A 13,060-nucleotide genomic window follows, 5' to 3' on the forward strand; every position below is an offset into this window, starting at 1 on the left:
CTTTTGATTTAATTGACTACTTCTAATACATGGCAAGACAATGAAGAATGTTAACTAATTTTGAATATTAACTTTCCATATTCTCTGTCAAAAATAAAAAATATAAGTGAAAGAATTACTTCAATACGTCAATTAGTTTCTGATTTATAGTTATAGTAAACGTGCGATGCGGACTCGTGTGACGGTGTGACGTCATAGTACTACACTCGCTCAGTCCGCTCGCGCTCTCAGCACGGAGTCGTCTTATGTTTCATTAGAAATTATAAATATCTTCAAAAATTACCAAACCAAATACTAGAAAATCATGTGTTGTGCCGAAACACAACCACCAAAGTAATAGTTATTTTTATAATAATCACAAAAAAATCCAACAAATTTTATAACAGTCGTCGGGTCCTCTCTTCGACGATGTAGCCACATTAAAAATGCTATAGTACGTTTACAGCCTCTGTCGGCACAATCTTCGCAAGTTACGTTTAAAACTTCTTGGTTGTTTTCATTACATTCTAAACTGCAACGGTAACGTGTGATACGTACGCGGTGTTCGCGCGTGATTCTGCATTTGACCATACAAACATCACTTGCTCTTTTTACTTGTATGTAACCGATAGCATCTTCACCAAAGCTGTCTCTTGCCGACTTGGAATAAGTTACAAATAAAAATAAATGAAACGGCCTACGTATTTTATTAATAAGACAAATCAAAATTAAAAAAAGATTTAGTACATCTGTTCAACCCACTCTAAATCAATATATGTGTTTAGTTAAATTTACTAAGAGAGGTACTTATATTCACAGATGTACATACGTACCTATAGATATAAAACTAACACATATTTGTTGTCTATAACGTAAAACTTAAAAGGTTTGGTACTTCTGCCTATTTGACTTGCAATACTTGCAATATGACATCAGTTGTGTATTTTTTTTTAACAAAACAGTTTAAAACAGATAAATTATTTTCTAAATAGCAAGAAAATTTAATTTACCTTTGCATTTTTAGCGTCAACGAAATCACTATTTGTTTATAAATAATGGGCAACCATTAATGCATTTATTTTAAGCATATTATCCGATTGCCATTTTTCGAATCCCTCATTCATTTAATTAATTAATAGAATAATAACGTAATGCGCGGATGAAAACAAAACAAAATACTGACGACTCGCTACTAAGCGGAGCGGACCGTTGTAAACTGACGTCACACGTCACGTGACTGTTATGGAACTCGAAATTTGTCGTAAGTTTAAATGCCTATAAAATCAAAACTAATAGACATTTTTGACTAAAACAAAAACTAGTATATTTGTATACATACAAGCTTTACTATAACAAACTTTCGACTGATTTGGCATACCTAGTAACATTCTTCATTATACTCTTACTTTTGCAACTCGGACTCGGACTTAGCCACGTGAACTGAATTTTGATTGCCATGTATTGAATTTTGCACATAAGTGGCAAGGCAGGTAATATTTGAGGATTAGCTAATTAATTATAGTCTTGTTCTTGTCTAAATAAAAGTCTTATAACTAATGCAGGTGAATACATACCTACTCACTAGATTTTGTATTCTGAACACTGTGTACCTTACCGAACAATTACAATTTCTATAATGTATAATTACCTAAGTCATTTTATTTGATTCAACTATCTTTGTTGAATTGAATAAGTATAATGCGATAAATTACATTGTATAAATGCTATCATCTAAAGAGTTCTATTAGATAAGTACAAAAAGGAATCATTGTTTGATTGCCTACTATATCTATAACATATGAAGTATGTATTTGTTAAATTAAACAACAACATGTCCACGAATCACTGAAATTGTAAAACGTAAATGTAACAATAACATCATTACGTCAATTAAAAACTACTTTTTAAAAATATACCACATAGCTTATTAGTTACAGTATGGTACTAAAAATGTCTAATAATTTTCTTCAATATGTTTGAATAAAATTAAAGATATTATAAATCCACAAATATTATTATAGTACGTATATTGGACTTTTCAATGATAAAATTTCATAAACGTTACTTTTTAAAGGTTTCTATTAATATGACATCGTTCTTTTTTGTTATTTTACAAACGTAATATACATAATATTTGGACCTTTAAATTCAATGCATAAAATTAAGTTCTGTTTTTAACATTTAATTTGATTCGTATGCCATCTAGACTAAACATACATTCTGTTGTTTGTTATTAAATTATGTTGATACAACTGAATGTTCCCTTACACTAACTAGTCTAGCTTCTAAAATAAATCGCTATCTACTTGTATCTTTAGTTTCCAATAATTTTAACTCTGTACCATCGTTGTCATTATTTACAACATCACTTTCTTGTTCATTACCATCAACATAGTACTTTCCTTGCAGTAATTCTTGTATTTCACTCAAACTCTTACCTTTAGTCTCAGGTACATAGAAATATACAAATACAACGGAAGCAAAAGACATAATTGTAAACATTGAAAACACACCAAATACTCCAGAAACATCTTTGAGCGGTTGATATGTTTTTGTAACTATAAAATTAAGGGTCCCTCCAAATATGTTCAAACACGTCACAGCAAGGGATTTAACATTTAAAGGAAATATCTCCCCTTGAACTGCGTAAACAATAGAATTGTAACCTAATGTAGAAATTATATTAGATAAAATTATTCCAATGAAAACGATGACTGCGTAAGGACCGAGTTGAGTTTGTTCTATTTTAATGACCTCCTGGGAGAAAAAGTATGCAGCGACCAGTGTTAAAGACAATCCTGTGCCCAAGAACGAGTAGACCAGCAAAGTACGTCGACCCACTTTATCAGCGATTACTGATGACATTATACCTGAAGAAAGAATTAACTATATCACATTTGATAAACTTAATCAAGGCGATGACAATTGAAAATAATTGAAGACAATAACCGATAACACCTGATTATTAATAAAGGTTAAACACATGTCTAATTACAAAATACTTAGTGGAAATTTACATAGTACTATAAGTTTACAATAAAAAAAGATGTATTGAGGTAGAGACCAAGTTTCTTTTTACTGACGGTTTTCTACTTGTATACAGTACATTTACGGAATTTAAAACTACTACTTTTTATTAGTGCTACAAAAATTAAGGTTCTATGTAAATTAGCAATCCAATGGCGAATAATTCTGCATAGAAATGTGACTACAATATAATTTTTGTTGTTTTTTTTAATTACTAACTACTACAACTATGTTTTACGGCTTGAGTATATGTGGGACAATTCTCGGTCTTTTACTCGTCTAAATATAACCAATGCATTGTTCTTGTTTACCATGCGCTGTTCAATGTTAAATTTCCAGTTAAGTGTGCGTAGGTCTTTTGAAAATCTCTAGAATTTTCTGCTCAAATTAGAGAAGTGCCATTCGCTGGGCCTTACATTCGCTAAAGGGCCTAAGTGAGTACGACATCTTACCTACAACAAATCTCAAGGCGCCGAACACAACGAATACTGTGGCCAAATTCATATCTGAACGACTGTCTTGCATTATTCTGCCCAAATAGTGTTGAATTACTATAACTCCACTCATCATTTGTCCAATTTTTAGCCCTATAAAAAGTAATTAGTACTATTTTATATGTTTCAAATTTGTAGTATCTATCAGAAATATATTAAGCATATACATATTATTTATATGCATAATAAAGTATAATAAAACCTTATCGAAAAATAATATGTAGTATAGATACGTAAACAGTTATGAGTTCTTAGAAAGTTTTGATAATTTCTAAATTATATTATACCTCTAAAATTAGTGTTTTTTAATTTTAAAATCATACAATATGTACAATATTTGTTATAGTTTTATTTATATAGAAATGTAATTATTGTTATTTATTTACATATGTATGTATATTAGGAATAAGGACATTTATAAGGACGTTTGTCTAGAAGTGGAGTATAAAACAAAGTTGTACATAACATATCTATAAATTTAAAAACAAACTTTAGAATAAAAAGATATTTCTGGTTAGTATACTACAATATTAAACTTACCGCCAATAATGATGACAGCTTTCCTATACTGTTTACCGGTGAACAGTTCCTTTACAGTTCCCGACCTGCGCATTTCCTTGTTCACATCTGAACGCATTATTGATAACTCATCCTCCAAAATCTATAATTAATTTTAGTCTTACAGAATCTCTCGTATAATAATTCGATTATAATATTACCGTATAATTATAACTACCGTCATGAACTTGCCACATGGGTCTTACCTACCAAATACCACAAAGAACTATGCAAATCAACTGTAACAACTAACTATTCATATACACATGTCTCTAAGGAAGTGGTACATCGAGTAGGAGGTCGACTTATACTGAATTTAGCTATAGATACGTGATCGCCATTTGATAACCTGCTATATTAAACATGATTCATTTATAACAATTTCCAATAATATCCAAATGCAAACTTAATACTGGTAGTGATAGTGATACGTAAATAACAAATTAATTTAAACTGATTTATTAACACCAAATAATCTTGTTAGTATACAATATATAATTATTATTACCAATAAGAATTGTAATAATCAATTGATAAAATCATATAAATTAAGTAATCTATTTGATTGTAATCCAAGAATTTAGTTGAATACCTACTGCATGGATTAACTACTGGTAATAGTAATTCGAAGTTATTTATAGTATACTAGCTGTACCCGCGACTTCATACGCATAAAATAAAGACCTTGACCAAATAATGAAAAAAATATTTAATGACCTAACCCAATAAATGCCAAATGAAAAAGTTTCACCGTTATAACTCAATAATGACGAATTTACATAAAAACCTTCTTTTACCGTCCCTTATTTTATTTTACCCTATTTTTAAGGGTATTTTTTTACAAACTTTGAATGTCATATTTATTTAGATTTAATCAACATCCTAAAAAATAAGTTTCAAGCTTCTGGCTTCAAAAATGACGAATTTACATAAAAACTTTCATCCCCTATTTTATTTTACCCCACAAATGATAAAATTTTTACAAACTTAGAATGTCATATTTATTTATATTAATCATCAGCCTCAAAAATCAGTTTCAAGCTTCTATCTTCAACAATGACGATTTTATTTAATACAAATTATCCCCTAATTTATTTAACCCCCTTGAGGGTAAAATTTTTAAAAACTTTATATGTCATATTTATTTATATTTCATTAGCAGTCTCAAAAATAAGTTTCAAGCTTCTAGCTTCAAAAATGACGATTCCTCCAAACAATCTTTCATCCCCAATTTCAAACCTATTTTCGCATTAAAAAGTAGCCTATGTCCTTTCTCAGGGTCTAGACTATCTGTGTACCAAATTTCATTTAAATCGGTTCAGTAGTTTTGGCGTGAAAGCGAGACAGACAGACAGAGTTACTTTCGCATTTATAATATTAGTAAGGATGAATTTGTGCGTTACTATATGAATATGTATAAAAACATCAATTACAATTATTATTATCTTTCATTTACCAAGCGACCACCCTAATAAAGTTATAAATGTAAATAGGGATAATAATTCTAGAGAAATAATTATTCCACATATATAACGTAGATAAACACATTAATTTACTACCAAAATAAAGAATAATTTATTTATAATTATATAGTATAAGTTATTAAATAAATTTAAATATCTTCACTCACCTTCTCATTCTTGAAACCTCTCAGTTTTTTCAATACTTGTCTAGCTTTATCCACTTTTCCCTCTTTCAAATAATAATACGGCGTCTCTGGGACCAGCCAGCAACTCACAAGATAGCATATAGGTAATGCTAAAATCATATAGTTTATTGTGCTGTAAGAGACGAATGGACCAATGACTAGCAGCAGAAAGATTCCAAAATTTACGAAGAATCTATTAGCTACGGTTAGAGAACCACGAATGTCCTTGTCTGCTATCTCCGCTAGATAAATTGAGGAGACCTGTTAAAATACATTTTACTATTAATATAATGAATATACAATTATTATAATAATAACAACAGTTATTGTCATAATAGTATCTGCGGCTAACATGTATGTTTTCATAATATTGTTATTTACCATTTTTATATTAAATTTCATTCAAATATATTACGAGTACTTCTTCAAAAAATTGTTTTGAAATGCCATTAATAAAGATTACAACTAGTGTATAATACAAACATAATACAAACCGACAAATTACTCTGCAGTTTAATGTAAAAAAAGAGTTACCTATATAAATATTATAAAATACTCGTAGATGACAGCTTATCTATAAATACAATATAACAAAGCGACTATGTCAAGTTGCTCCTACATTTTTTAATTGCATTATTAGCCTAATTATAAATATTTATTACAGATATCTCTATCAAGTGGATTATGTAAATATTTATAAAACAATCTAAAAAATATGGTACTTACAGTGCTAACCATCCCTATTCCAACACCCCACAAAAATCTTGCTGTACATAGGAACCATATGTTTGAACCTGACACTGTCGCGATCTATAATAATACACCTATGTGAATGAATAAAATCATACATATAAATAAGAATATCAAAACATAATATGTATGTGTTTAAAAATTATTTATAACAGTGCTGGACATCTCATCAATATTCATGCAAATTACTTTTATTTGCGATTCCATCCCCTGGGCACTGTTGTATAATTTCCAGGGATACTACCGGTAATTATTTTGGTTATGGTAACTTGTACCTCATTATTCTCCCAGGAGAACAAAGTCTCGCAATAGAACAAAAGCATACATGGTAAAGCGCTGTATTAGGAATGTTTTTGGAGAATAATTACACAAATCATTCTTTACTTAACACGAATATACTTTATTAAATATCAGTTAACACTTACTGAACCAACAGCGATAGGTAGTGCACTACTCATCAAGGTAGTTCGCCTGCCAAACTTGTCCGAGACAAATCGTGATGCCAGGCTTCCAGCCACAAAGCCTGGTGAGGCTATAGCAGCCATCCATGATATACCTGCCTGATGAACATAGAACGTATGAATTAACAAATCTACCTCAGTACCTACTTAACGTTTTGTATTAACCTAAGGTAGAGGTCATTAGATAGGTGAATTTGAATTTGCTTGCAATATGGGAACGTTAAAGCTTTGTAAGGGATAAAAAGAAAAGGTTCTTGTGTACGCAATTATGAATTGATTTTATGGCCTCGATGGTCTAACGGTTCAACGCACCGTCTTACTTCCGATGGTCGCGGATTTGATTCCTCGCACGTTACAAACATTTGTATTCATTACTTGTAGATTATTTGTAGTTTTCTATGTATATTATATATGTACTCACAAAAAAATGTACCTATATATTTATATCAGTTGTCTAGAATACTCTTAACACAACGTCTCCTTAGCTTGTGTGAATTGTTCTGACATTTTCTATGAGTTTTCTCGGTGCTAAATAGACTTATAGCACTGCGACCTGCATAGATAGCATATAGCAATAGGGTGCTTGCCCTATTATTATTATGAACGACTATTTAAGTGTGATCTATGTAATCCTTAGTATCTCGGAGGATGCAAAATTAATTTATAAGTGTTCATCGCTAATTCATATTCATATAAAGTTATAATATTATTTGAAAAACACAAATTTAGGTTAATATTTACCAAAGCCGAAGTGGTAAATATAATCTATCGACGATGAATAATACTACTGGCATGGAAAAGACCAAGAATGAGAAATAGCTGATTGTTCTTTTGCTATCTCTTTTAATCTTATACGAGTGGTTTAGTAATCGACAGATTTATCTTACCACTTACTGGGCCTGATATCTTGGAATATTGAAGAGACTACATAGAGACAAGTATTATCACTAAAATTACACACTAACCTTATCAAGAGATAAGATAACATGAACTTTAAGATCCAGGGTCATGGACCACGAGATAATGTAAGATGTATAACTTTGTTGCATAGTTAAACGAATGAATTTTTTTTTTCTGACTACTCTAATGCTGTTGGGTGCAGCTGGCCTTTACAGCTTCAGCGGACGATAGGGGGCGAGTGCTGATGGCACTCCAAACCCGCGTAAGGACTTATGGAACGGCTGAAAGCCAACTCCCGCCTGACGAATACGACTTTAATCTGAGGGCACCGCTAGGGGTTCAAACCTCGTCTCAGACCGTCGTAATGTCGATTCCCTGTTTAAATTGGACGGGGCATAGATCGGAGGGTGAATTTTAGGTATGGTACCAACATAGGTAAATCTGTCATAATAATCATTAAAATCAGCTTTAAAATATTGGAGATATTAACAAAAATATAATTCTGACAAACGTATTATGTTTTTTTCAAATCGGGTATAAAGGTAATTGAATTACTTGGATGCTGCCTGGATGTAGTGTTAGACAGGTAGGATGCTCGTAATTGAATTTTACAAAACTTTCCATTCCTTTACAATAGAATTTACTCGTACTCATATTATGGAAAATATAAAACACGGATAAATATAACATTTCTAATAATATTTCGCTCCTTCTTTTTTAATTGAAGGACATCTTTTGCTATCTATATAACATGTTACAATAGTTTCATATATACACACATAGCTTCATCACGGATGTAGTTTATAATGATATGTTTCAGTTTCATACAGATTGATTACTTACACCGTTTATATATTACAAGACAGACATTAATAATATTATAAACTTATTTTTTCATCCACAGAAACAAACAACCACTTCACTTTAACTATTGTTCTTCAATTTAGTTATAATATTTCATATATTTTATTGTATTATCATCTAGAACTATTTCGCAGTAAGAGTAAATCTCATGCATTAAAATAACAGAGTCCTTTAACAGTAAGGTCATTACAGGTAATGTCTTATTTCTTAGTATACTGAATAAAGGAAAACCATACCAAAAATATCTCCATTGTTCTATGTAATAGTTAAAGTAACATTAGTTAAATAGCCAATTAAAACTTAACAATACGATCGCATGTTCATGTGTAGGTACAACATATTTTGGAAGTCGTGTAAAACAAATATTGGTATTCTTCTTCGTCATTATCAATCATCTTATGAATGACAATATACGATCATTCAGTCACCAGTCCAGATATAGATTACCAAATTATCTGCCAATTATAGCTATGTATTCCAATATTCATAATATTTTTTCCTGACCGCCGCGCCATTAAAGTACATCCTGCGTTCACATTTTACATCTTGGACTTAATTAATTTACTATTTAATACTAGACTTACTATTTAATAGACTTAATTAATTGTAGGAATTATATATGATAACCAGCTGTTATCATACCTATATCATTCCCGCGACATCGTCCGCGTGGATTAGATTAGATTTAACTTTCTTTTTCTAAATTGTATTCTTATTATATCTTAATTCTAAATTGTAGCCTAACTTACTCCTTATTACATCAGCAACCCGCCAATAAAAGTCCTGTCAAAATCGGTCCAGCCATTTCAGAGATTAGCCGGAACAAACAGACAGAGTATGCATATCAATATAAATACACACACCAAAATAACATTTTTTACAATTTTTGTGTCTGTCTGTTTGTTCCGGCTAAACTTTGAAAATTGTAAAAAACGGTTATTTCAATATTACAAACAGACACTCCAATTTTATTTATATGTATACATGTAATAGATTAGATTATGCTTATAATACTTTATAACATTAAAATTATTGCATAATAATCATAAACATAAAATTATTTTAACGTAACCCATTATGACTTAAATCTTATTTCTTACTGTTTTCTTGATTCCGAACTTTAGTTTGGAACTTCTTATTATAACTACCTACTTATGTAGATAATGGTAAATAACAATAATATATACGAAAGCCAAAATTGTTCAATAAATTCAAAATATCATTCACATTACTTTCCTAACATCTTAGATAAAAAAAATATCTGTGTTACAAAAGTAGTATATATTTATATATATAGTATATATTTATATTATACATCTCTACGATTGTTGTAAAAAAATTAACAAATTTTCGCGTGAAAAGAAATATCAAGCTAAAGTTCACGTCAAGATTAAAGAAATGTGTCAAGAAATTCGAGATATCTACTACAAAACGTTAAGGCGTTCCGTCGATTATCTTCCGTTTCCATCATTGGATTAATTTCAGGCCTCCATTAAGTAATAATGTCATCAAAATTACGACCTCCTTATTTGGTAATAATAGTTCGTGGGTGATCAGTCTTTTGCTATATATTCTGCCTTCTGAGGATTATATTTAATTTTTTAATTTAAATAAAATATTTATTGTATTAACATATGTCACAATGATCTTTTATTTTCATACCCTCTGGGGTGAATTTTTATACCAATTGTACGGGGATTAATTTCTATTCTAATTCATATTCATAAGTATACTGTGTGTGTGTGTAATGAAAATAGGAACTATCAAAATTACATCGATCTAAAAAGTATCCATAGTCATAGATAATTAAATATACCATTACCTTAGAACCTGTTTTTTTTATTGTATTCATTAAAAAACAACATACTCGTATGATACAACAGCGAAAACATAATTATTTATCAATGTTACATCATATGTTGTTTATATCTTACTAATATTATAAACGCGAAAGTTTGTGAGGGTGGATCGATGCCTGTTACTCTTTCAAGCAAAAACTACTGAACACATTTTGATGAAACTTTACAATAATATAGCTTTTACATCAGAATAACATATAGGCTATGTATTTTAAGCAGGTGAAACCGCGGGCACAGCTGGTATAATATCTATATATTTAAAGTTTATTTTATATTAAGAATATATCTATATATAAGATATTATCTACTAAGTATACTCACATCTGTGATGTTGATGTTTGTTTCATTATTGTAAAACTTTGGTATAACGGCAGTTGTCCATGTAAGACAGGCACCGGTAGTTACCGCCGCCAAGGAAACTGCGAGTAATAACATAACTTACATATACGAAACTTACAAATATATATAATAATAAATTGTGAATGCAAGGTCAATGCTAGGCATTTTCGTATTTTAATCTTTTTTTATCATGTAGTCATTACTAATAATCTCAATCTCATCGATTTCCAAAAAAAAATTCATTTGTCACCAATAGGTATATATAAGTATGGGCAAGTGAAACGTGGAATTCCCGAAGAGTTTAAATCTAGCACAGTTTAAATTTAATGTTTTAGTATACCGCCTTACTTCCGATGTTAGGGATTCCATTCCTCTCACGGTGCAAATATTTTATATTCGTGTGCATCAATCTAGGTGTTTTCTATGTATAATATGTCGATATTTATAAAAAAAATCTAATCATCTAAGTATCTATGTATTTATAAACAGTTATCCAGCATCCAGAATACAAGCTCTGCTTAGCTTGAAACTAGATGACAGTATGTGAATTGTCTTGAGATATATGAATTATTATAATTACTATTTCGTAAGAAATTTGCATTACCTTCTACAGATATAATAAATATACTGACTGATAGACTTTGTTTTCAGACAGTTTTGAACTCGAAATCTTTCTGTGTAAACCGGAGTAGTAAACCACTATGCCACAACGCGTTTGTGACCTTGACTGGGACACTACAGTCATACACCTAAATTCTAGGACTGACGCGTGTGGAGTGTTATGTGGTCCACAGAATATAAGGTCACGGATAAGTGACTATACTGAGCAGTCAACTTATTTTGCATATTCTGTAGTACTAAAAATGTGACATAATTCAAATTCAAAAAATTCAACATAATCTAATGTTATTAATATCTTATTAAGAATTTAAAATTACTAAAATAGAATTATGGCACAGACTATTTTCTTTTGTTTACAAATATTTTTATTATTAATTCAATACCTACTTATTTCTACTCTGCGGACAAGAAGATCTCTAAAATATAAATTTTGGATATTCTCATATATAACATACTTAGTAACTAATAAACCGTGAGGTTCCGTTTTTACAAAATGAGGGTTATTGGCTCCATAGCTAACAATGTCATCTCGACCTCCACGCAGTGGCCCAGGAAACAAAAAACTGTTATATTTAATACATGGTAAATTCGCCACAATGAAGTAACGTAATTCTTTTCATTGTTCTTTCATACTAGTCCTTTGCTACGCATTTGATTAGCATTCTATCATTATACACAAAGAAAATAACTAATAATCACTCTTAACAAGTAATTATATTTTACTTGTTAGTAGTGATTATTAATTATTTATTGGGTAAAATATAATATTCAAGTCCATCATACATTTATTTTATCTAATTTATATAAAGAATTTCATTAACTCAATATCGCTATATACCTATTACAAAATTATTAATAAATTATTACAAAAAATAAGAAAATAACACTTACTTGCCAGTGTTACTAAGTACTGCACTTTTCTGTTTCCGTGCTCCATTTTGTGAATAAACAAAAAAAAACAATATCACAGATCAAACTATCGGGAGAAACTGCACAGACTTGAGTGGGAATTTTCGACACTTGGCGTGACGAATATAATTACACAAATCACTACATTTGTACGCTTAAATGCTTCTACTTAGACAAATATACGAATACTAAACACAAATGGACATTTGCGCTCGCCTATTGTATGTATATCATAATTTTACGTAGTCGCTCACAATCATTTCACGTCTATCGGGAACGGATCTTATCAGTTTTAAAGATATTATTTTAATAGAAATCGAGCAGATCTATATATAATGCCAATTAAAGTGCAGATATTGGCTCTGTTCCTATTTTTATTTTAAATCTGTAATTTATTTCTCAAAACTTGTGACCTTACCATCGCACGTAACCCTCAAAAAATTTACATAATGCCTAAACAAAAACATGTCGCACCCGCGCTTTACATCAACGTAACCCAAACGAAGTCTAAAGTTGCGTTTATAAGAAAAATCTTGAAAATCTTAGAGGAGTGATCATATATAGTGATCGCTCCAATAACACGGTACTCTTACGACGCATTTTCATATTACGCTATTTCAATCGCCCGTGTAATACGGTCATTCGGCCATA

The 13,060-nt window shown here is 30.3% G+C and overlaps 1 protein-coding gene across 1 annotated transcript; it reads right to left on the bottom strand.

Moving 5' to 3' along the window:
- Positions 1-1,987: 1,987 nt before the first annotated feature.
- On the bottom strand, positions 1,988-12,595 carry LOC131841139 (facilitated trehalose transporter Tret1-like). The gene is made up of 8 exons (XM_059189389.1): positions 12,392-12,595; positions 10,862-10,959; positions 6,882-7,016; positions 6,433-6,516; positions 5,689-5,967; positions 4,041-4,161; positions 3,459-3,593; positions 1,988-2,849 (listed from the first exon to the last, which is right to left on the bottom strand). The coding sequence occupies exons 1-8, from the start codon at positions 12,435-12,437 to the stop codon at positions 2,278-2,280; spliced, it is 1,470 nt and encodes a 489-aa protein (XP_059045372.1). The 5' UTR covers positions 12,438-12,595; the 3' UTR covers positions 1,988-2,277.
- Positions 12,596-13,060: the final 465 nt, after the last annotated feature.

Source organism: Achroia grisella, unplaced genomic scaffold (genome assembly GCF_030625045.1).
Source record: "Achroia grisella isolate CSIRO2021 unplaced genomic scaffold, CSIRO_AGI_Agris_v1 utg1573, whole genome shotgun sequence".
NCBI classification, from domain to species: domain Eukaryota; kingdom Metazoa; phylum Arthropoda; class Insecta; order Lepidoptera; family Pyralidae; genus Achroia; species Achroia grisella.